The sequence below is a fragment of the Leptopilina heterotoma genome, unplaced genomic scaffold (assembly GCF_015476425.1).
Source record: "Leptopilina heterotoma isolate Lh14 unplaced genomic scaffold, ASM1547642v1 Lhet_65, whole genome shotgun sequence".
NCBI classification, from domain to species: domain Eukaryota; kingdom Metazoa; phylum Arthropoda; class Insecta; order Hymenoptera; family Figitidae; genus Leptopilina; species Leptopilina heterotoma.
In genome coordinates this window covers 882,796-909,197 of record NW_025111152.1, presented here as the reverse complement: position 1 = coordinate 909,197, position 26,402 = coordinate 882,796, and the positions used below count along the sequence as shown (strand labels likewise).

The window sequence follows — 26,402 nt, the reverse complement described above, 5'->3', positions numbered from 1 at the left end:
ATGGGACTTCACCCTGATATTCTCTGCTTTCGATTGACGTATTCTGCTCACATGTGATCGCACCCTAATAAATGCGTCGATACCGAGTCGATACAAACAAAACGAAAGTTATTGTAGAAGCAGTTTGAAAAGCTGCCCAACCCTGCGTGTGAAAGGATAGCCGATAGCCCTTGAGTCCTTGACAGTCCTTGCTTGACTAATATTATTAATCTGTCTGTCTGTCTTTCAAAATTATTGAAAATTAACGTTTTGCCGTTATATTTAATGAGTTTCTAGGAGAGATATCAAATATAGAAATGCAGCAAGCCGACATTCTAATTCAAGAAATAGAAGGGATCGATGATTATTTAGGACCAACCTTCAGGTGAATTATATTTAAAATTTGCTAATAAGAAAGGGGTTAGTTTATCAAAGTACGCGGGGTGAAAAATAATCCCTTGTACGCAACTACAATATCTTTATCTGCATTTGCGCACTGAAAGGGGTAGAATGGGGTTGAAAATAATATATATATATATATATAACCCCTTTTTTCAATAAAAAATAAAGACGAGGTTACTCACGAACTCCAAATCTAGCATGTCTAGTTTGTCGTTTGCACCACTATACAATGCTCTACTTAATACAATTCCAAAACATGAACATTTATTGTCTGAAATTGAATCTTCAGGTGCAAATAACATAGCTCTTGTAATAAGGTCCGTACATGCCTTGCTTTAATCACTTCATTTTATTGCTAAACAATTATCCAATTGTTTAAACTTTTTGTCAAATTCTATTTTTTTCACAAGGATTTAATTTTTTAAAGATTATCAGTGATATTTTTATCTCATAAGCACAGTTCATAATGAAAACATGAATTTTTTTAATTATTTATTACAACTTTATTTACTTATTCCTATTGATATTAACATGATTTGTATGTTATAAATTAAAATAAGTTTTATTCTTTTAATTTTCAAGCAATTTAATATCTTCTCATTAAAATATTAATTTTAGAGCAATATACGATGGAGAAGAACATCATAAATTTATGGAAAAGCTGGACGAACGAATCAAAAGTCATGACAGAGATATTGAACGAATGTGTAATCATCACTATCAAGGATTCATTGACTCGATCCGAGAGTTGCTACAAGTTCGATCTCAAGCTCAACAACTAAGTGTATGTATTGTTAGAGTAAAATGATACCGAACAACTATTACATTTCATTCAATTGTTATTTCTTAAGAAAAGAAAATGGCATAATTCCTCTTTCTCGATGACAGTTTATTAACAATATTCAAAGTTTCCATTAAAAATGAAGAAACAATTTTTCTGTTTTTCTATTTCGTAAATGTTTATATTTTTTACCTTATTTGAAAACATGCTACAACACAGCTAAAGAAATTAATAAAATCAATAATTGTTTCAAATTAGAAAAACATTTTATACAATTATTAAAGAATGTGTCGATTATTATTAAAAAAAAATAATAAATAATTAATACTTATTAAAAAAATAATATTGAGATTTTAATAAAAAATTGTAGTGAAGAAATGGAAATTATGCAAATTTTTTTAATTAGGGTAAGTGTGTCAATTGCTGCGCGTTTGTGAAATGTGTAATTATTTATCACTAAAGAAAATATTACTCGTTAAAAAACGTTGAAAAAATTATTTTGAACAATACTTGATACCTACAATTGTCTATAAAGATATACATTTAAAATAAAATTACTTGAATTATTTAACTTTAAATTCTGCTTGCCGCAGAAACTGAAACATGCTTGTGAAATATATGTGCTTCAGTTGCTGCGGGCAAAATGACATCTAAATGCATGTTATTTTGTCCGCAGAAACTGACGCGCAACAATTGACTTTTATAGGCTATTAATTTTTGTAAAAATTTCTTAAGAATACGAACAATTAGTTTAATAAATTTCTAATTTAATTCCTTTGCTACAAATATTTTTTTTCTATGCAAAATATATCTTGGCTGGAATGTCACAGGAATTACCCTATATAAAAATTTTAATTATGAAATAGAAATTTATTTTAATTAATTTCGTTAAAAATTGTGATTAAAAAATAGAAATTACACAAATTTTTTTCCAAATGAAACTAAAAAAACTAACCAAAAAATATTATTGACAAATCAACATTATGAAAATTTCTTTCCTTTATTTTATAAAAATCTTTTAAATTTCTCAGTTTTATTTTCAATGAACAATAAAAATTGTGATTACATTACAGAGTAATTTGTAAGGCCTATTTGGGTGTTTTTATGACACAAATTACATAATATTTGTTAAAATATAATTTCTAAATAATTGATTTTTAATTGAAATGTGTTTAAAATATTCAGAGCGAAATATTAGAACTCGATAAACGTATTATTCTTACAACGACTGGAGTGATTGAAAAGCGAGAGGAACTTGTAAAAGCAAGAAAAGTTGAGAGTAACATGGCTGCGGCAGTAGATAGTCTCACAATGTGCCTTCCCGTTTTAGCTGCTTATGCCAAATTACAACGTCAATTAAAAGATAAACGTTATTATCCTGCACTAAAAACGCTTGAACAATTAGAGAACAACGATTTACCAAAAGTCACCAATTACAGGTTCTCCTCACAAATCACTCAACAAATTCCAGTGTAAGTTTTCTATTTTCTGCTAAGTTTTAAATATAGGGTGTTGTGGGGTGATGTGCAACACCGCCGATTACTGATTTACAGTTCGATATTGAACAGAGCCAAGTATTGCCATTTGTTTGTGTCCTCAGTAACTTGTTTTTTATATAAAACTCACGAGACAGCTCGCAGCTAGGTTCGCTGTACGTAAGTTGAGTTAGATTTCTCGAGCAGGAAATATTTCTCGCGCTTTACATTTCTAGTCGTTTCGTGAAGGGTTTTAATTTATTTTTTAGATAAGAATGTGCTTATTGTTGGTTTTTTAAGTGTTTTTAAATATCTGTTTGTATTTTGTGATTCCATTGCATTGTATTGCGTACAAATCATTTTTCGCAAAATATCATATTTGGGGTGATGTGCAATACTTTTTTTTGGGGTGGACGTAACTACTTTTTACGTGCCATAACTGCGATTCACATGATGAATAAAAAATACTTATGAATAAATAAAAAATTAAATAAAAGAAATTTTTTTTCTTTGGTGAAATCTCCACTTTTTAGAGGTCAACTATACCTTAGTAAATTTTGTTTTTTGCAGATTTCGATTAGTTTGCATTGAAAAAGCCTAAAATAAATAATTAAAGAGATTTTCATCGATATTCATGCATTACATACCTGAATTTTACTGGTGTTGCACATCACCCCAACTTTTTTGGAAAATGCAAAAACAGACGTTTTTGAAAATGCGAAAAATTTGTAGGGAAAATTTAAAATTCTGAAAATCTAATAATGCAGAAATATTCAAAATTTAATTATTTGACATGTTTTTCGTCCAACGAAAAAAACGTTGCACATCACCCCACAACACCCTATATATATATATATATACTAGCTGTCGTACCCGTCTTCGACGGGTTGTAGTTTCTGATAATGCACTTAACAGTGTATCTATACCAACCTAGAAAACCGGAAAATAGCCGGGAATTTGATTTGACAGGGAAAAAATAATAATTAGTTACTATTGTCTATTTCATTAGGAAAATAATACCATTTGAAACAGTGACCGACTTTTTATTATCAAATTAGTTATTTTTAACTAATTCAAATGCAGAAAACAATATTTCTCAATTTGTAGTACTTCAATCAATATAATGTATTAAAATAAATCTAAAATTTCCTCCAGTTTTTTGAGTTATAGTACAGTCTAATTCGAACTAATTGTATAGCAAGTAGATCCAGTTTTTCTCGGTTACATTGAATTCCCTGATATTTTACGTCTTTTCTGGTTGGTAAACACCCTGTTAAATAACATGTAATACTCAACTATAGAAAGTTTAGAAGCAATCCATGAAAAAATATAAAATTTAGAAATGATTTGTGTTAAATAAATTTATTTATTAGAGTCAAGTATTTATTTAATTAATCCAATTAAGATTTATTTGATTCAACTAAATAAAATTATTTAAACGAAATAAATTCTTATTAGATCGAAATAAAAACTTTTTAAATAAGATATTATTTTTCAAATAATTATAATTACTTGAATCATATAACTTTTTTTAGTGTAGCTATAGTAAACTAAAAGTTATTAATGTGAACGAACATTATCTATATTAATAAAATCAGATTACTATCTGTACATTGCTCCAAACTTGAAAATTTTTATATATTTTTTCGTTTTGAGACATTAGAATTCTAAAAATGTAAAAAAAATTTCTGTCTGTCTGTCTCTGTCTGTATGCAAAACTTTGTTCGCGCATCAATTGAAAACGGTTCAACCAATTAAAGTGAAATTTGGCAGTCTATTAGGTATTAAAGTAACTTACAATCATAGCCTCATCCGATTAAAAAATATTAACTTGAACAAAAGTTATGACATTTTTCCAAAAAATTCAAAAAAACAAAAAAATGCAAATTTTTTATCTTTTGTAAAATGAATGAAAAAACTATCCTTAGCTAACTTTTTCAGATAAATACAACCCATTTCTACGATAAAATTTTTAAAAAAGATGCATTTTGAAATTTTTTTTCGTTTTTTTAGATCAACTTTTTTCTAAGAAAATAGTGATTTTTAATCTTTAAGCAAGCTTTTCAGGAAAAGTTATTAAAGTTTTTTATTTAAAGATCAGTATGTAAAGTAAAAAATTTGCTACATTAAACAAAAATAATTAGCTAAATGCCATAAAAAAGAAGGAAAAATGTTGAATTTTAAGAAATTCGGTTTTTTGAATTTTTGCTAATTTTCCATAATTTTAGATTTTTTACCGAAGGGTGGAGATAACAAATTAGGTAAAGTATTTTTTAAGAGCACAAAAATAATAAAGCTAAATGCTATAAAAAAGAAGGAAAAATGTTTAATTTTAAGAAATTCGGTTTTTTGAATTTTTGATAATTTTCCATAATTTTAGATTTTTTACCGAAGGGTGGAGACTATTGAATAAGTAAAGTATTTTTTAAGAGCACAAAAATAATAAAGCTAAATGCCATAAAAAGAAGGAAAAATGTTTAATTTTAAGAAATTCATTTTTTTGCATTTTTGCTATTTTTTCATAATTTTAGATTTTTTACCAAAGGGTGGAGATAACAAATTAGGTAAAGTATTTTTGAAGAGCCCAAAAATAATGAAGCCAAAAGCCATAAAAGAGAAGAAAAAATGTTGAATTTTAATAAATTCGGTTTTATGAATTTTTGCTAATTTTCCATAATTTTAGATTTTTTACCAAAGGGTGGAGACTATTAAATATAAGTAAAGTATTTTTGAAGAGTACAAAAATAATGAAGCTTAATGATATAAAAGAGAAGAAAAAAATGTTAAATTTTAAGAAATTCGGTTTCTCGAATTTTTGATAATTTTTGATTTTTTGCTAAAGGGTGGAGACTATTCAAATAGTATAATTATACTACCGAAATAGCTAATGGTAACTAATTATTAATTAATTAATTATTAACTAATTATTAATTATTATTAATTAACTAATTATTAATTATTAATTATTAATTATTAATTAATTTATCCCGGGTATTTTTGATTTTCCGCAGATTGGTAGAAACATTGTTAAATGTATTGGTAGAAACTAAAACCCGTCGAAGACGGGTACGACATGACAGCTAGTGCTATATATTTTCAAAATTTTTAAAATTCAAAATTTATCTTTTGAAATAATTATTGTCATTAATTTTACTTAAATTTTATACAGGGTTAATTTTAGTATTTTTTATTACAATTTAGTCATCAGAATGAAATTTGAGTTTTTCATTTTTTGATCATTAATTAATAAAATATAATAGCAATTTTGAATTCTGTGCAACATACTGACAAAAGTCTTATATTAATTATATGGATATTGTTAATATTCTGACCTAATAGAATTCTTTTAAGAAAGTAAACTTATGATTTCAACAACAAATTTTTATTGTTGACCTAAGAAATACAACCGTATAAAAATTAATTACAAAAAAATTTCAATTTTTAAACTTTTTAATTTTTCAATATTTAAATCTAACACTTTTTATTTGTTATTCAAAATTTTATTATTCTGACGATTAAATCTTCATAAGAAACACTAAAATTAACCCTGTACCAAGTTTAAGTACAATTCACTAAAGTATATGAAAAAACTAAAAATTTCGAATTTTCGAATTTTTGAAAAAATGGCATAACTTTCGTCCATATTAATATTTTTTAATCTACTATCTCTAGGATTTTAAGTTAGGCTAATGCCTAAAAGACTGCCAAGTTTCACTTCAAACGATTGAACCGTTTTTTCCGTGATACGCGGTCGAAAATTTGCGGACATACATACACACATACACACATACACACATATACACATACACACATAATTTTCTTAATAGTATTTTCGCATTCCTTAGAGTGTAAAAAGAAGGAATATAATAGAAATTTTGAATTCTATGCAATGTACAGACAAAAGTCTGATTTTATTAATAAGGATATATATATATATATATATATATATATATATATATATATATATATATATATATATATATATATATATATTAATTATTTATGCAATATTTTTAGATTGCGAGAAAACATAAAAGACGCGTCAATGAGTGATTTGCGAGACTTTTTGGAAAACATTCGGAAATATTCACCGAAAATTGGAGAAGTTGCCATGAGACATGTAAGTACTTTTATTTATTAATTTGCATCAATAGAATTAATTAAAAATCACCTATTTCTTTAATTTTGCAAATTTTTCAAATACTTTTAATCAAAAGTTTAATTTCTAAAAATATTTAATTATTTTATTTTTAAGTAAATGTTAATTTTAATTTTGAAAAACATTTATCGATTAAAATCTTTTTTCAATTAACCGAAATTTCAAGTTTATTCAAATTTCAAACAATATTAACTTTAAACTCTAATATTAATCAATATCAAATACAATAATTTTAAACTTCAGTTTATGTATTTTCATAAAGAAAAAAGTTAATGTGATCCCTGATATTCTTAAAGATTTACTTATACAATTAAAAATTTTCTTAAATGTTGAAAAATTTGACAATATTCAAGTCGTTTGTAAATTGTAATTAATGTTCAATTTTTTTAAATAAATATTTTTGTTTTAATTTTTGAAATGCATTTTTTTATCAGTCGAATTGATAGTTTAAAAACGAATTTTATTTGGCCCAGGGTGGCCGCTGGACCGGGAAACCGGGAAAACCGGGAAATGACAGTGAATTTTTTTGGACAGGGAAAAACCGGGAAATGACAGTGAATTTTGATCTTGACCGGGATTTTGGAATTTTCTTTTAAAAACACACATTACTTTGTGAGAAAAAATAGAAATATTTATTTTAAGACTTAGGTATTAATTATATTTCATTAAAAAAGATTGAATGATCTTCTATAAAATCTATTTATATTTTGTCAAAGAATTTTATAAAAAGTACTATAAAAATATTCAATTTCTAGAATTTATAAGAAAATTATGAATTTTGTTGTCCAACGTAACAGACTTAAAAAAAGAAAATATTAAATTTAATTTTAAATTCTTTCTATTTCTAACAATAATTAAACAAAATATAATTTTAATTAAATTTGTCAAAAACATTTCAAAGAGAAAAAATTTCACATCCTATAAAATAATGAAAAATAAATCAATTTAAAAATTTTTTGCAATTAATATTATAACAAAACAAATAAGAATTATTAAAAATTTGAACTAATTAGAACAAAAGTGATACGAAATTTATAAAAATGAATTTTTGAATAACAAATAAAGTAAATAAAAATAAATAAAATTTCTTTTCTTAGAAAATAAATTTTAAAAAACCGTATTTTTCATTAATATCAATTAATTTTTTTACAATTATTCATAAGCAAATTTTTTGATTTTTTTGAATGTTAAATTAATATCATACTAATATTATTATAGATTGAATTTTAAAAAATTTCAAATTGAAGTTTTAGAAAAGTTGAATTTTAAAAGATTTTAATTAAAAATTCTGAATAATTTAGTTTTTAAAAATATTTTTATTCACATTTTCTCAAATTAGTTATGTTTTTAAATATGTAATATTTAATTGAAAAATTTTCAAATTAATCAAAATTTCATGAAATTGTCTTGTAAACAAGTGGATTTTAGAAATATTTTAGTTATTTCTAGAATATAATTGAATTGAAATTTTGAAAATAATTTTTAATAAGTTGCAGTAGCAATTCTTAAAAATTATTCAAATTTAAAGGATTTGAAATTTGAATTTTTTTTTGAAATTTGAATACCCTCTATATGGAAAAATAATGGATAATAATTAAATATTTATTTCAAAAAATCTATTTAAGTTCAAAATTATTTTTAGAGTAAACTAAAATATTTTTAGGGTTTGGGAAAAAGTCAAAGTTTTGTCTAAAAATCAGGAAATTCTTTCAATCTTTCATGGAATAATTTATTTTCAGAGTTATTATTTATGACCGGGAAAAATAATTTATGACCGGGAATGGACCGGGAAATGACCGTGAATTTTTTTTTACAAAAAAAGTGGCCACCCTGAATTGCTTCATTTAATTATTACCGTTTAGAAAAGAAAACTATTAGTTCTCAGTTTTTGAATGTAGACTGCAGAGCAACTGGAGAATGAGGCCGAAATTATTGGACGTAGAAAAAAAAGATTACACTCAACACCTTCAATCGAAGGAGATGAAGAATTAAGCGCACAAGATCTCATGGATTTCAGTCCAGTTTATCGGTGCATGCACATCTATACTGTTTTACGTGAGGGTGAAACTTTTAAAGCCTATTATAGACAACAAAGGCAACAGCAAGCGAGGCTCGTTTTACAGCCACCAATCAATATGGTAAAAATATTTTAATATTTCAATATTTCAAATTAAATTATCATTCTTTTATTTCTAGAGAATTTTGCATTTCAGCACGAAAGCATAAAAGGATATCAGTCGTATGTTTATGGAATTCTTGGATTTTTCGTTGTGGAAGATCATATTCTTAATACTGGCAATGGATTGGCGAATCGATCATATTTAGAGGAACTTTGGTCGATGGCTCTGTCAAAAATCGTCAACGCACTACGAACACATTCTGTAAGTAAAAGGCGGTAAATTGTCAATTTTTAAATTAAATATTTATAATAGAGCTGTGCAAAATTCGAACCGAAACGAGTTTTGTTCGGTTTTAGGGCGCCGAAATGTCGAATAGTCGACATCCGAACTAGGCGAAAAAATTCGAACAGTTCGGTTCGAATTATTTTGCACAGCTCTAATTTATAATAATCGCATTATCAATTTATATTCTTTTTAGGCATACTGCACTGATGCTACACTAATACTGAAAATTAAGAATCTCATAATGCTTTTCAACACGACATTAAGAGTGAGTATAATATTAAATTATTATTATATAAAAATAATCGAGATAATCTGTCTTCACGTGAAGTTCGTGTCAAAAGTTTGTCTGTTAATTTGTAAATAATAAAATAGTCCTGTGCGGTAAACCGGTATACCGGTTTTTTTTTTGGTATTACTGGAAACCGGTTTCCGGTTATGAATTCCCGGTTTAAGGTTTTGTTTTTTTAACCGGTTTTATTTTTTAAACCGGTTTTTCTCGAAAAACCGATTTTCTTTTTTAAACCGGTTTTTTAAGAAATACCGGTTTTTGAACGCAATACCGAATCTAACCGACTTGCGCATTATGCCTGCGCAAAAGTGACATAACGGCAGAACAGCAACAGATGATTGAGAAAGATTAATCGTTTTTGTTTTTATTAGACATACAGTAATTTTTTTTTACTTAACAGACCAATTAAAAAATTTTGTTTTTGAAAAACAACCTGATTTTTGTAATAAACTAAATTTTATTAAACCAGTTTTCTTTTTAAACAAAATGGTATTTGAAAAACCGTTTTTTAAATGCTTGAATTCAAAAAACGGTTTTTTTAAAAATACCGGTATTTAAAAAAAACCGGTTTAAAAAAAAATACCGGTATTTTTTTTAATACCGAAAACCGACTGAAGAACCGGTTTTTTCAAAAACCGAAAACCGGTTATAGATTTTTAATACCGCACAGGCCTATAAAAAATAAAATAAGTCAAGTAAGAAAATTCAACCCAAATTTCAAAAACTCAGTAAAGAGGTACAGTTGCAATTTATAAAAATAATTAATTATTATTATTTGTTAATTAAAGGAAATGAATTTATCATTCGGTAATTAAATATTAAAGGTGAAAGAAGTTAACAATTTTTCCGAATCAATCTCACAAATAAATCTCTGAAATAAGCTCATGGGTTTCATATGTATCGACAGCACAGCTGCCCTAATACAGAAACCTGCTTAATCTGAAAAATATTTTTGAAATTAATGCTACCATTTTTTTCTGAGTTCTTTGATAATTTTGAAATTATTAATTAATTTCGAAAATATTTTTCAGATTAAGCAGGTTTCTGTATTAGGGCAGCTGTGCTGTCGATACATATGAAACCCATGAGCTTATTTAAGAGATTTATTTGTAAGATTGATTCAGAAAAATTGTTAACTTCTTTCACCTTTAATATTATTATTTATTCTGTTAATAACATTTTAGAAAACAATTGAATATTTAAAGCATTATAACAGGAATTTTAGGAATTAATTCAATTTTAATTCAATTTTAAAAGATTTTTAATTTTAATTCTTTGAAAATTTAAGGGAAACAAAAGTATAAAAGTATTTGAATTTTTATTTAAAAATTCTAAAAAAATAATTTAAGTTTGTAAGAATTACAGTTGCAATTTTTGGAAATAATTAAATTTCAGAAGGTTTTCACTGAAATTATTTTAAATTTTAATTCCTGTTGAAAAATAAATAACAATAAGTTTTTAAATTTTCGTTTAGTAAAAAGTATGAAGTTTTGAATACTTTAATTTAGAAATTCCGAAAAAACTTGTTCCTTGAAAAAATGTAACTAAAATTGTTTAAAAATAATTGTATTGTATGTAAACAAAACACTGAGGGCTAATTAATAAAAAATTATAATAAAAATAATAAATAATAATAATAATAAATAAATAAATAAATAAACGCATAATTTTTTTAATAATTAATAAAAATAAATTAAACACTCTATTAACGTGGTTATAATCGGTTTTATTCGCAACAAACCACTGAATTTTTTATAATTGCGAGAGAAAAAGAAATTCATCAGTGATTATTGCTTACATCTTGAAAAATATTGAATTTTATCTTAAAAATTAGTCTTGAAATTGTCTGTATGTTTATTTTTTTATTGTTATTTATTCCAGAATTACGGCTATTCTGTTGGTCAACTTTGGGATTTACTTCAAGAGATTCGAGTTCATTACAATGAAGTTTTAATGCAACACTGGGTTCAAGTCTTTAGAGACATTCTCGAGGAAGACAATTTTCTGCCAATTCAGGTTTCCTCGCAAGAAGAATGCGACAATGTACTCGGCTCATTTCCCTATCGAAATAAAGAATTACAGACGTCGGAATTTCCAAAAGTATTTCCCTTTTCACCAATGGTACCTAAAGTCTATCAACAAGTTAAGGAATTTATTTACGCCTGTTTAAAGTTTTCCGAAGACTTGAATTTGACACAAACGGAAATTGACGAAATGATTTGTAAATCTACTAATTTACTGTTAACACGTACATTCAGTGGATGTTTGTCTTCGTTATTCCGGAAACCGTCACTTGCATTACTTCAAGTCGTGCAGATTATTATAAATACAGGATGGTTGGAAGGATCCACAAAATACTTGGAAGAGTTTCTCTCCAACATTACTGGGTAATTGTATCTACTAATAATAACAGGGTCTTGAAGTCCTGGAATTCCTGGAAATGTCCTGGATTTTAAACTTTTGTCCTTGAATTTCCCTTTTTAAAATAAAATTTTTATTTAATTTAATTTTTATTTTTTAAAAAATTTGTTTGTTCAAGTAGGTTAATTTAAATTATGTTAATCGTAATATGAAATAATATTACATATGAGGCATTCCATTTCAAAACGACCCCCTTCGTAAACAATTGCCAATGTAAGACTATTTTTAAATGAATATTTCTTCCATTCTGTAGAACCAAATTACTTTTTATATTAGTGATTTCGAAAGTAGAATTTCTGAACTTTCTGATAATAAAAATATATATTTTTTTAATAATTTAATTTAAATAGAAAATTGAGTTTAAAAGTTAAACTTTGAAAAATCTCAAAACACGTTACCTCCGATTTTAATAAATTTAATATCGAACGAAAGCTTGAATATTCTTCTTTTTATTTATCAAACGATAATAATGGACATTTTAGTGGATTTTGAGAAAATAATTAAATTTTACAAACATTTAGAAGGTTATATTGAGAAAACCATTTATTAAGTATAGGGCGGCATTTGTTTTTCCCAATTTATGCATAATAACCTTCTAAATGTCTGTAAAATTTAATTATTTTCTCAAAATCCACTGAAATGTCCATTATTATCGTTTGATAAATAAAAAGAACAATATTCAAGCTTTCGTTTGATATGAATTTTATTAAAATCGGAGGTAACGTGTTTTGAGATTTTTCAAAGTTTAACTTTTAAACTCAATTTTCTATTTAAATTAAATTATTAAAAAAATATATATTTTTATTATCAGAAAGTTCAGAAATTCTACTTTCGAAATCACTAATATAAAAAGTAATTTGGTTCTACAGAATGGAAGAAATATTCGGGTGATTCTCCAAAAAACCTCATTTTGCATGTAATCAAGATTTTCTAAATAATTATAATCATTTGGGAAAATACCAAGTCATATTTCCCTATTTTATCACTTTTTCTAAATGTTCTGCAAGAAAAAGTTGTAAAATTTTATTGTTTAATACATTTTTAAAATATTTTACCACCTCAAAATCGATTTTCTAACCTGTCATCTAAGTGCTTTTCATTTTTTCAATAGGTAAAACAATTATTTAAAACATGAAAATTGGTACTTTATTAATTTTTTCTAAAAGTTATGATATTTAAGAATAATTTTCAAAAATATAAATAAAATATGTCGTGTAGTTTTTTTAAATATAGAAAATGAAATTTGTCATGTAGTACCGCGTCATTCCTCTCACTCGTTGAATATTATCCAATATTTTTGCTGTGGGTAGAGATATTGATTAATTATTGTGATCAATATTTAAATTAACATCTCTAATATTAATTTCTTAAGTTACTTTTTAAAAAATGTTATTATTTTGCGTTAAAAAAATTAAAATTGAGACATAAGCAGAGATTCACAACCTAAAGCGTCATTCCTCTCACCCCTAAAAAAAACAATATTAATATATATAAATTGATCGCAAATTTTTTTCACATAAAGTTATCCTTTATAAACATGATAGGGCATTCTAAGCTGGAGGAAAATTATTTGTCAATTAAATAAAATTAAAAAATGTTGAAATCGTCATTCCTCTCACTTTTTTGAATAAAAATTAAAAATTGATATGATTGTCGGTTGTTTACAAACTGCCAGTGAAAAGTGAACCTAAAATGTATGAAAAATAATTTTTGACAATTGTTTAAAGAGATTTTTGATAACTGTAAGTATTTCAAAATCTATAAAATTTATAGATAATATTAATAAATTATAATTTTTAAATAATTTTTTGTAAATAGAAAAATATATATAATAAAAAACGCCGGCTCCAAATTTTAACCTCTTAATTTTTTTGTAAATTTTAATTTAAAATATATACTTTAAAAGCTAAAAGTTAGCATGATCATGCTATAGAGGTGGTAGATTTTTGAAAGCTCAATATAATTGACTGCATTAATCCATAAATAATAATTTTTTTTCTTTTCTGTTTGTAACTCACAAAAAGGAGTATTTCGGGAGAATCACCCATTCATTTAAAAATTGTCTTACATTGGCAATTGTTTACGAAGGGGGTCGTTTTGAAATGGAATGCCTCATATATAAATGTCCTGGTATTTTAAGTCATATTTTCAGTAGACACCCTGAATAAACAAATCTATACTTAAAGAAGAAAATAATGAGTATTTTTTCAATTCAGAACTCCGCACGAAGGACAATTAAGCAGTGGAGGTGTCAAGTCGACTATGTTTAGAGTAGCACGAGATGATGCGGAGAAACAAATATGTGTGAAGCTTAAGCAAAAATTAAATGAGTTTCTTGAATTAGAAAACTATGATTGGACTTTAGTAGAGTCCCAAGGGCACGCCTCGGGCTTCATTACAGACCTAATTGCTTTTTTGCACAGTACCTTCAAGTGCTTCACAGATTTACCTGTAAGTTATTACATTATATTTATATTACTTTTTAAATATTAACGTTTTATAGTGAGTCTTTGTGTTATAAAGTTACTAAAGTTTAAAAATTTTCTTATCAGAGAAATAAAAACAATTCCTGAAATATTTGCAAATTTAAATTATTCTTAAAAGTAACAAAAATTTTCCCAACTTACTGAAACTACTTGAAATTTTTTTAAAAATTTTGTACACGTATTTAAAAGCAAAAAAAAAATTAATAGTTTTAAAAAGATTCCAATAAAATTATTACCTAATTTGTTGAAAAACAGAAAACTTAATGTGACAATACCAGGGTAGCCGCAAAATTTGATTTTCAAAATTTCCTGACTGTTCCCTGATTGATTCTTCTTTTCTCCTGACTAATAAATTTTAGAATTATTTAAAATTTTGCATAATCAATAAAAAATATTCTCTATAGAAAAGTTTTTTAATTTATGGTTTCTTTCAATTAAAAAAATAAAAAATAAATTAAAAATTTAATAAATAAATAATAAATAATAATAATAATAAATTTAATAAATTAAATTCTCTGACTTTTCCCTGACTTACGGACACCCTGCAATATAAAGTAAAGTATTAAGAATTATTAATTCAATACAATATTCAAAAATCAAATTTTATTATAATCACTAAAATGTTTTTAAAATTAGGTATTTTATTAAAAGAATAGTTTCAGTAAAATTATTTTGTATTCACTGAAAAAATAATTGTTAAGTTTCAAACCTTTATGGGAAAATTAACAGTATTTTAAATATTTTAGTTGTTTTTAATAAGGTGCATTTTATGTTATAGCAAGAAGTGGCGCAAGTGGCTTGTAAAGCAGCTTGTGCTCATATAGCGAAGTCCATTCTTGATATTTTAGTCAGTGAGGATATAAAACAAATCTCATTGGGTGCTTTACATCAAGTAAATTTAGACACAATACAGTGCGAACGTAAGTGATATTATATTATTAATAATAATATTAGAAAATTTAGAGTCCTTCAAAATATACTCAAGATTTCCAGGTCTCGGATATTATGACTTTTTTCGACTATTTTTAAAAAATTCGACTTTTCTTCCAAATATTGCAACAAAATAACTAAAGACAAATCTTTTAAATATTATTTTTTATTATTTTTTAAAGAAAATTAATGAAAATTTGCTTCTAGAAATTATATTAAAATATTTTTGAAAAAAGTAATTCTTAGAATTTTTTCATTTTAATTTTTGAAAATTCAATTATTTTCAATACTTTCAATTACATATTTCCGAAAATTCAAATATATACAAGTTTTATAATTGTTTTTAACATTTTGGAGAAAACAATCAAGTTCAAAACAAATTTTTAGAAAACTAATTCTGATCATAATTTTGATTACAGTACAAAACATCCAGACCGAAAAATCCAAGAAAAAAAGTCCAAAATACAAAAAATCCATAATAAAAATGTCCAAAGTCAAAAAGTCCAAAATAAATAATAAAACATACGTATATTTACTTGATACATTTGAACAATAAAAATTTTAATTAATTTATTTAAATTCACATGTGAATATTACTACACGGAGAGAAATCTGTTGCGAATAATGCATAGAGTAGTTAGAGGTTATGAATATAGCATAAGCACTTACTAGCGAAAAGTATAAGAGGTCCGCCTGAATATCAGTCGACTCCGCCTATTATTCAGGCGGACTCGAGCAATAAATAGGCTCTCTGTTAGGATTTTAGCATCAAAGAATCTATGGAAAAAGTATATGAAAAGTTTCGAGCATTAATCCTAACAGATTTCTCTCCGTGTACCCATTAATTTTATGTATTCAAATTCATTTTCCTCCGCGACATACTCGTGATAAGTTTTGACAATTGTAAAAATTTGGTCCTCTAAACAGTTTTGCTTTCGTCGCGGTAAGTTTTTGATTTTTTTTTGTAAAAGTTACAAGAGATACTAAAAGGACATAAGTTTATAAACAAAAAAAGACAACCACATGAATTAAAAGGGAGCGTTCACAAATGATGTCACGCAATTTCATGCAATTTCACATGGGACATCATTTGTGAACGTTCTTAAAAGACAATTTCATTTAATGTAACAATTTAAATTTTTATATTTCAATTTTTTGCTTTGAATTTTTAATTTTTTTTTGGACTTTTTGACCAGAACAAAAAATCCAAAAAAAAGTCCAAAGTGAAACTATTTTTTCTTATTTTCTTGGATTTCAATTACTTCAGATTTTTTGGCTTGGACTTCACCTATAAAAGGTGGACAAGGTACCCGGGTACCTCTATACATTTTATGTAGATAAATGTAGAAATATCTATTAAAAAATTATGAAAAATTTAATTAAACAATTTTTATAGTACTGCACATAATTTGTTTTATAAAATATGTAATTTAGTTACTATAGTTAAATAATAATATCCATAAGAAATCGTCAACAAATTAAACAAAGGTGCCTCGTCCGTCCATAGAAGGTGTTTTTTTCCTCAGTCCCATAAAGGTTAACAAAATTATTCAAGTTTTGAATACACTGACTTTTTCGACTTTTTTTGTATTTTCAATCGACTGAAGCGACTTTTTTCACGCCTTGGATCGACTGATCCAAGGCCTGATTCTTGATTATTTTATTTTATAGTGGTTTACGTTTTTACCAAGAGAAACTATATGAAATTTTTATAAGTTTAAAATATTATAGTCTGATATTAATCAAATTTAGTTACATCAGAATGGAATTATTATTACATGACTTGACTGCAAAAAATGCCTATTTTTTTAATATTTACAGAATTTGCTGCTTCTGATCCAGTGAAAGGTCTACCTGAAGGTGCTTTACTAGAGAATTTTGCACAATTGCGACAGTTGTTAGACCTTTTCACAAACTGGGATTGGCCCACGTATTTTCACGATTATGGAAGTGAATCGAGTAAATATAGTCTCGTTACGCCAAATATGGCTGTCGTTCTGTTGGAGAAGTGAGTATTTTCTATTAAATTTATTTACTTGCTTTATGTTAATTTATGTTAATCATCTCATCACGAAATAAAATATTTTTTAGACTCAGAGAATCGGATAAGAAAACGGTATTTATTGTACTGAAGAAGAGCGAACGAGAGAAAAAGAAACTTTTAGAGACTGTCTTGAAACAATTACGCCAATTAGCTCAAGCAACACAACAATAATTATAACCAGTTAGTTATAATTAAATAAAGTGGTTAAACATTTAATGTTTGTAGTGATGAAAATTGTAAATATGTATAATAAAATGTACATATCGATAGGTTAATGTGTAAATAACTAGTATTGTCAAATAAAATCTTTAAGTATTTAAGTAAAGAATGAAATATTATTTTCCAAATGACATGAAGAAAAGAAATGTTTCTTTTCTCTAAGAAACAGTTGAATTTCTTTATTACAAATATCATTGTGTTTTTCTGTTTTAATTTGAGGGAATATAAATTACATCAATTGATGATGATATGAGCAGATGAATCGACGACAATAAATGTAACTCACGTCATATTATGTTCTATTGATTCTTATTTATATTAAAAAAAATCCATCAACTGTATTCACAACACAAGCAGCGAATAGATAATTATTCTCCAGGTTTCTCTGTCGGTAATATGTATAATGTAATTAGCTCTAGAAAAAGTTGCATATTTTGGCGTTGGATTATTTTACATTTACATAATTATGTAAAGTTAACTTGTATATAATATACAGTGCTCATTTTCTAAAGTGCTGTACATCGCGTAAAAATGTATTCCCTCGTCACCATTTCGACGGACCACATAATTGGAAAATTCTTAAAATAAAATTAAAAAAAAACAAACAAAACCTTTGTTTTAAACAATAATTATTAACTGACGCATATTGATAAAAAACAATATGGAAAGATAGATGTACCGTAATTGTATTAAGAATAATAATAATAAAATAGTTTAAATACAAATCAACAATAATTTCATAAAAAAGAAAAAGAAAGCTAGACATCAGATGGAATAGATCGCATTTCCCGTCCTGTTCATGAATCAGTTTAAGATAAGTATTCAGTGAATGTAAAATAAATTGGGTATAGTAATAGTATGTATATATGTTTTAGACGCTTCAGAATTGTAATTAGCACAATTTCATTGGAAACGATTTCAAGAGATGAGCATTTTTAATCCTCGCTATTATCAGGATCCATATCATCAGTTAGCATGGAATATTTGTTGGAAGCCGCAAAATTCTAAGGGAAAAAATATAATAATTAAATAAAGGAAAATTTACATATTTTTTCTTTTACAGATTAAAAAGAAAAATTATATTACTGGCGCTTGCTCCTCTCTAGCCTTTGGCATTCGGCTAATTTCATCTTCGTCTCGGTCTCTGTCTTTACGCTCTCTGAAAACAATTTTATTTATTTCATTCAAATTTGTACATTTTTTTAAATCACTCACAGTGAAAATAAAAGGTAAAAAATGAAAAATAATTAATAATAACTAAGAGATTAATCTATAGAGATATTTTTGCGTATTAAAAATAAAAAAAAAATCTCTCCGGCGGGGAATCGAACCCCGGTCTCCCGCGTGACAGGCGGGGATACTGACCACTATACTACCGAAGAATATGTATTTTTTAATCTTATTTAAGTACAATAGATTCAAACAGCTAGAAAAGAAAGGAGGGGCTTATTAAGGTCATCGCACAATAAGTTCGTGAACGAGATGCATGAGATAGAAAAAGACAGATATTATATCTGTCTTTTTCTAACTCATGCTTTGCGTTCACGAAGCAGTTGTGCGTTGGCCTTTAGACATCAGTAACGTCTAACGTAACAAAGGTGGGTAGGTATAAGTAGGTATAAGTCACACTTCTCACTATTTCTACAATAACCTAGTAAGTACTTTAATTGAAGTTTGAATCAAATAAAATAATAATAATTATTAATTTATAATCAGAATTTCTACACATTTTTTCTTAAAAAATTACATAAAATAAGCCAACATAGAAAAAAACGTAACCTAATAAAAAATAAAATTATGGTATTTCAGTTTTGCACTTGGCTAGAACGGAAGCAGATTGTTCACAATAGTTAACAAAAACAAAAAATTTAACCCAAATTTCAAAAACTCAATAAAGAGGAACAGATACAATTTTTAAAAATGATTAATCATTTTATCAATTATTTATTTTAGAATTTAAATAAAACTCAATTCTCGTAGTTGAATTCTGATAAGAATTGATTTAAAAAAAAATTTTAGTTAAAACTTTAGAAAATAATTAGAAGTGTTAAAAGTAGAATTCTATAAAAATAATTAAATTACAAATAGTTTTTAAATTGAAATCTTTGAAAGTCTAATGACTGTAAAAGTATAATAATATTTAAATATAAAAATTATTAATTTGTTAGCTTCCTTAAAAATTTTAAGTTTTGAATAATATTAAGTATTCAAAAATTCTAAAAAATTATTCAATTTTAGAAGACTTTCGTTCAAATTTGCATAACAAATTTTTCAAATGGTTTTTCATTGAAAGTATTTCGAAATTTTAAGCGCGTTCGTGCTTAAATTATTATTATTAAATCTCATATCTGCTTAATTTTCTCAAAAAAAATTGTTGAATTTTTTTAGATGTATTACATACTTTTTCAATTCATTAAGAATGTTTCTTTCTAATATAACTAAAGTATTTTACAAAAAAAGAAAATAGTTTTAAAATGCCAATTTTTTAAGAAATGGCAATAAATATTTCAAAAAATAAAAATTTTTAAAAGACTTACAGGGTTTGATAATATTTTCTGCTCAACAAAAATATAAATTATGCATCATCTTGGTTAAGACGAAAGATTTTTAAGTTGAACATTTTTTATTAATAAATTCGTTTTATTAAATTCCACAGAGCTTCTATGGAATAGCTGATTCAACTTTGACTTTTTATTATATTACGTTAAATCTGTGTTGATATTCATTTTTTGAAAAGTTAATAATAATTTATCAAAACTTTTGAAAACTTGCTCCCCATTTGTTCAAAGCAGAAAACATTGCTATTTCTTTTTTGATTTAAAATAAATACTATACAAATTTTATTTAAGGTAGAAGTCAAAATTTGAAGAAAAAAAAATAATTTCGCTGACTGTTATAATAAATATTTTTCAATTTAAATACATTTTAAAATCTAAAATTAATGTGAAATTTAATTATTATATATTTTTACAAAATTCTTTCAAAAAAATAATATTTTTTGTATTAACATTTTTATTTCCTTGATATTGTTTACAAGTCTTTAATTTTTAAGTGTTATTTATGAGATTTGTGATAAGATTTATGAATTACTTGTCGCTGAATGAATATATGGGGTATTCTCTGTGAAATTTTCACTCAGAATTTTTTTTTAGTTATAACAATTTTTCTCGAATTCTATACGAAAACTTTTGAAACTCTTTTTCTCCGTTATACCAAAAGATAAAAAATAATATTATAATATATGAAAAAGTAATCAATTTTCCATTTTTTCTTTTATTACAATCACTGATAAAAAAAGAAATTTTTCCCACTAATGACAAAGTGGTGTTCTATAGGGTTTAAATAATATTTAAAATTATGTCAGTCGTTGCACAGAATTTAGAAAAAGAAATTGAGAAATTAACCACTTCCAAGCTCCATTTCATTAGTAAGGCATTTGTTTTGTTTTGTAATTAAAGGTTAATTATTAAAAAAATGTAAAATTCGAATGGAACTCTGTGCAACTACCGAAATGATTTTAAATATCATTTGAACCCTAAAGAAAAAACAAAAAAAATAAATAAAAAAAAATAAATAAAAGAAAAAAATCGAAAATCCATTACTTCAGTTTTGAGAAAAGTCACTTTTTAGACGAAATTCCAATTTATTTTATATTTCTGCTTTATTAATGTTATTTTTTATTAGATATTTGAAATATTCAAGAAAAAACAAATAATTTTCATATATTATATTATTTTTTGGTATAACCGAGAAAAAAGAGTTTCAAAAGTCCTCTGCTTCTGAAAACGTTAAATTTAAAAAAAATCATAACTTACGTAATTTTGATCAAATAAAAAAATAAAAAACAGGTATTTACTTATTTTTCGTATAGAATTTGAAAAAAATTGTTATAACAAAAAAAAAATTCTGAGTGAAAATTTCACGGAGAATGCCCCATATGTACTTCAAATATAGTTCAATATAAAAAACATGCCGTTCACTATTTCAAAATAGCAATTTTAAATTAATAATAAATAGGTAGTATTAATTTATTTTTTAATAAATTCGTTATAATTTAAAAAAACAAAAATGTTTGACTTAGAGTGTCGGTCATTAAATCTGCTTAGGTAAACTAATAATTTTACTCAAAGACAATATTAAACTGTTTAAAAAAATTAATTTACATTATTATAAAAGAAATCTTAACAAATGGTGTACTGTTGGTTTGAAATTTTCTAAAAATGTAATTTTTAGATTCTTAAGGTCAAAAAACATAAAATTATATGAAAAAATCGAATTTTAAAATTTTCGGTTTAGCAATACATACTTCTACGTAGAAGTAAATAACAAATTTCAATTCAGAAGTTTAGAAGAAGTTTAAAGCAAAGTAAATGAAAACTTTCAAGTTTGTCTATTTGTACTATTAGTAAAAAGGAAAAAAAAAGATTAAAAAAGATTACCTCTCAGGAGGCGGTTGTCTAGCATCAGGCTGTCTAGCAGGACCTCGAGAAGAAAGTCCACCTCGCGAAGTCATCGGAGGTCTAGAATCTCCACGTTGTTGTTCTAGTTTAGAAAAAGTTACTTTTAAATGTTGAACTTATCGAAGAGAGAAAGTATTTCGTAATATATTTCCTTACCAGGACGAGAAGGCGGATTTTGTCTCTCAGTTTTTCTTTCGGATGGTTTTCCTCTATCGTCTTCGGATCTCCACCTTAATTTTGGTTTCTCTTTTTCTTCACGACCCTCCTTTAAGAATAAATTATTATATAAACTTTATCACAAAATTGAAAGAATTAAAAATAAGATTATGCAGGGTGGCCGCAAAATTTGATTTTCAAAATCCCCTGAATTTTTCCTGACTAATTCTTCTTTTTCCCTGACTTATAAATTTATAATTTTAAATTCCGCATAACTGATTAAAAATTTTATATTTTTTTTAAGTAATAATTTAATTTATAAAGGAAAATAAGATAAAATCTAAACACAATAACTAAATATTCATTTTAGCAAGGTTTTTTAATTTATGGTTTCTTTCGATTAAAATCCCCTGACTTTTGAAGAATTTTTACAAATTTTCTGATTTACAGTTTTTTCCTGACTCACGGCCTTCTTGATTATTATTGTGTTTTTTAATTGCGATAAAGTTATCGTAAACGCATAATTGATTTGTGTGATAGAATAAATTATTAATCTGACTCTGCTTTAAACACTTACTCCATTACGTTTTCCCCAAGCTCCTCCTTCCTTGAAACTCCGTTTGTCTTGGTCCCTGTAAACAAAATTCAAAATAAATAACAATTACATTTGAAAAATGTTATGTTTCAGTATTCAAATCTGTAAGTTGCATTCAATATCGAAGGATCATTCGTTTGGAGCATATCAGAATATGCTTATACTCGAGATAAAATATTTCTTTCAGCAGGAAAGATATTCGCTTATTATTTTTCAGAGTTGATGAAAAAGTACTTAAAATTAAATTTTTATTTTATATTCTTGTAAACTTCTTGTAAACTGATTGAAAAAATGCGATAATAACTTACGACTCTTCTTTAGCTTTAGATTCAGCTTTATTAAGACGTTCTTCAATTTCTCTTTCTTTTGCAGCTGTGTCCACAGGTTTGGCAGCACCAAAAATATTGACAGCTGGTACAGGAGTTGCTGCGACAGGAGGTGGAGTACTAGGTTCCTCTGGTTTTTCTATTTCCTCTTTCACAATAATTTGTTCCACTGGCTTTGTACGCGGTTGCAATAATAATTTTGGTCTCGTTCGAGGTTCAGAGTCTGAAATTTCGCCTAAACACACACACGAAAAACTAATTTACTAATAATTTTAATAACTAATTTTTGTAAACAATGTATTTTGGGATATTTTTTCGTTCGCAGTTTTCTTCAGCATAACATTAAAATTGTTTCAAGAAGGAAAAAAATAAATTTCAATTTAAAATAAGCCCAAGAAATTAATTAATTAATAAAGGCGCTAGCACAGCTCCTACTGCCTGCCTGCCTGCCTGCAGGTTGACATGATAACACATAGGAGTAAGAGAGTAAGAAAATTCAAATTAAATGTTTTTTCTCTCTCACTCTTATGGCGCCTGCTGCGCAGGCAGGCAGGCAGTGAGGTGAGAGTGTACCTTTATTCATTATTTTCAACAAGTTTTTAAATTATGAAGAATTTTTCAAACTTGCAGTTTTCTTGAATATTTAACAGAAAAATTAGTGTTTGTATTTCTAGTAATACTTTCTTCAATACTTAATGAAAGCTCAAGGATTACAGTTGGAAAAAGTAAAATGTATCTTTGTTTTTTTAAAAAAGAAGCTTTGCTATATTTATTTTTTGAATTATTACCTTTTCCCACTTGTCCTCTTTCCCAGTTGGAGTCTCCGCCGTAATTGCGTCGATTTCCGTAGCTACTTCCTCTATCGCGGTCCCGGTTCCGATCGCCATCTCTGTCTCTGCTTCCTCTTTCTCCACCATAACGTGAACCACCCCAGTCTCTTTCGCGATCATCACTGCCCCTATCTCTAAATGATGGCCTTCCTTTATCTCCTCCACCTACTCTCCAAGCACCTGGAGTATTGTCCGTATCTGCAAATGACAAATTTAACAAATCTTTTCATTTCAAACCTTTTGAAATTTAATATTTCTCAAAATTTCTATTATAACTCTTACGAAAAAGTTGAATTATATAAAAAAACAAGTTGTTGATAACAACGGATTTTTATACAAGTTATAACATTTTACAAAATCAATAACAAATTCTTTAACACAGTTAAGAGAGCGTTCACAAATGATGTCACGCAATTTTTCGGGATTTTAGACCCCCCCTACACTGTCACGCTACTTCATGCAATTTCACTTGCAAAAATATATTGCGTCACGTTTAGTAGAGACCCCTCCCCTGCCCCCAAAAACGTGACATCATTTGTGAAAGCTCCCTAAGCTGACTGACCCAAAAACTTAAAAAAAAAAAAAAAAGTAATGTCTGACGAAAATGGCTGGTTAACAAACTTGGCCTTCATTGTTGCACCAACTTTAAGTGTGTTAAATTTAAATACGATCGGATAAGTTTTCAAGAGTTATCGTGGGAACAAAATTTTTGATCTACAGACAGACAGACAGACAGACACCATCGCCGGACCATGTTTTTTGGGTTCAGGGGACCCCAAAACGTCGAGATTTCATGAAATTAGCGAAAGTCAATTTTCGACCAAAACTAATACTTTCTCATATGATGAGAATGTAAAAAAAAATTATGTAACGTATAAAAAATCAGAATTTTCAAACTTCTCTGATTTTCCTGACCTGTGCAATTTTGTTATTGTCAAAATTCATAAAAATGTACATAAACCACGTTACCAATTTATGGGGGAGAGGGTCTAAAAATCTGAAAAATTGGTAACGTAGTTTACGGACGGCCCCTAACTGAATAATAAATTTAGTGTATAAAGTTTTTATTACGTTATGGAATTGTAACTTGCCTTCTTCTTTGCGGTCTCGATCACGATCTCTATTTTCATATCCTCCCCTTCCTCGGTATCGATCAGAATCCGACGAGGACTCGTCTCTTGGACCGCTCCTCCAGTCACTGAAATTCCTCTGGTCAGAATCATCAAAGCCACCATCTCTGCGATCCCGTCCCATTCTTCCTCCTCGACGCTCATCATTGCTGCTGTTTGAAATTTCGATTCTAATACGTCTGCTTTGCAAGGTCTGATTGAGAGATTTATTATAGTATTATTACACAAGGCACATCAGTAATTGCTGATCAATTAAAAAGTACTACCTAAATAAATAAGAAAATATAAAATATACTTTCAATCAATACTTTTATAAACATACTAAACTACATATTCTACCAATTCTTAAAAATCTCTTCAAACAGAAATTTGAAATTCAGTATCAAGATATTAAGAAATTTGATTTGTTTTTAAAACTTTTTAATTTAAACCTTTTCTATCTAAAGTGAAATAATGTTATAAAGTAATCGTTTTTTGAAACTAACCGAATCGGTCAGGTTCAGAGCATCAATCAAACTCTGTCTATCGTCAAATTCAACGTATCCATATCCTTTAAGTTTGTTGGACTCTTTAGGAAGACGCATATTGGAAATCTGTAACAATAATACATATGCTGGATTAAATAATTCTTTTTCCACAGAATACAAATGAGCGGATGGGAAGAAGAACTTGCCGAGCGCGAGACCGTAAAGGATAGTTCCAGTCAGGTAGCAGTGTGTGGCCCAGAGGCGCTCACTGCTACCTGACTGATATTATCCCTTACGGTCTCGCGCTCGGCGAGTTCTTCTTCCCATCCGCTCAAATGTATTTAAAACTCAAGCATCGCTTTAATCAATTAAAAATACAAAAAAAGTCGAAAAACTCGTTTATTTAATTCGGTGTTGTCAACCAAATTTTATTTTGTATTTCTCTAACCTTTCAATTATTTTCTACAATTTTTAACTAAACTTCATCTCTAAATCAATTAAAATTTTTCGAGATTTTAAATATTTAAATAATACAAGAAATTAATTTTTTATAATATTTATGATTGTAACTTTCCATGTTATTTTTTAATTTATTAAGGTATAATATTTTCAAACAAGTTGTTCATTTCATGATCATTTAGCTTCCTCAATATAATATTTACCAATATTTGAGAAATATAAACAAATGCAATTTGACACATAACCAAAGTTAATTTCAAACTAGAAAAAATATATACTGAATTATTCATATCACAATACTTTTTTGACTTGGAAGTCTCATTATTAATTAAAATGAATTATAAATAATGAATTTTATAATTTTGTGCATTTCTTTAGTTAAAAAAAAC

General features: G+C 26.5%; 2 protein-coding genes and 1 non-coding gene across 4 annotated transcripts in view; 1 reads left to right on the top strand and 2 right to left on the bottom strand.

Annotated features, from left to right (window-relative positions):
• Positions 1-144: 144 nt before the first annotated feature.
• On the top strand, positions 145-18,265 carry LOC122509967 (exocyst complex component 6B). 2 transcript variants are annotated; one of them, XM_043624328.1, is made up of 12 exons: positions 145-364; positions 1,000-1,165; positions 2,348-2,634; positions 6,655-6,757; positions 8,695-8,934; positions 9,010-9,177; positions 9,395-9,466; positions 11,372-11,877; positions 14,128-14,362; positions 15,176-15,317; positions 17,149-17,335; positions 17,419-18,265. In XM_043624328.1, the coding sequence occupies exons 1-12, from the start codon at positions 297-299 to the stop codon at positions 17,540-17,542; spliced, it is 2,298 nt and encodes a 765-aa protein (XP_043480263.1). In that variant the 5' UTR covers positions 145-296; the 3' UTR covers positions 17,543-18,265. The 2 variants fall into 2 exon arrangements, with proteins under 2 accessions (XP_043480263.1, XP_043480262.1); XM_043624327.1 differs by lacking the exon at positions 145-364 and adding an exon at positions 551-698.
• The window catches only part of LOC122509968 (eukaryotic translation initiation factor 4B-like), a 24,699-nt gene continuing 16,179 nt past the window's right edge, over positions 17,883-26,402 (bottom strand). Inside the window, exons 4-12 of the mRNA XM_043624329.1 lie at positions 25,573-25,680; positions 25,049-25,280; positions 23,916-24,155; positions 23,110-23,362; positions 22,784-22,838; positions 22,207-22,315; positions 22,030-22,132; positions 18,677-18,749; positions 17,883-18,594 (exon numbers count right to left, since the gene is read on the bottom strand). Coding sequence (XP_043480264.1) covers positions 18,526-18,594; positions 18,677-18,749; positions 22,030-22,132; positions 22,207-22,315; positions 22,784-22,838; positions 23,110-23,362; positions 23,916-24,155; positions 25,049-25,280; positions 25,573-25,680 — 1,242 coding nt within the window. The 3' untranslated portion in view covers positions 17,883-18,525. The remainder of the gene's footprint in view (positions 18,595-18,676; positions 18,750-22,029; positions 22,133-22,206; positions 22,316-22,783; positions 22,839-23,109; positions 23,363-23,915; positions 24,156-25,048; positions 25,281-25,572; positions 25,681-26,402) is intronic.
• On the bottom strand, positions 18,901-18,972 carry Trnad-guc. The gene has a single exon. It is a non-coding gene; the product is annotated as a tRNA-Asp (tRNA).

Coding starts and splice junctions, on each gene's coding strand:
- LOC122509967 (XM_043624327.1), top strand. CDS start 580: ATGTCTAGTTTGTCGTTTGCACCACTATACAATGCTCTACTTAATACA. Junction 2,635..6,654: donor ATCACTCAACAAATTCCAGT/GTAAGTTTTCTA, acceptor CAATATTTTTAG/ATTGCGAGAAAACATAAAAG. Junction 14,363..15,175: donor AGTGCTTCACAGATTTACCT/GTAAGTTATTAC, acceptor TTTATGTTATAG/CAAGAAGTGGCGCAAGTGGC.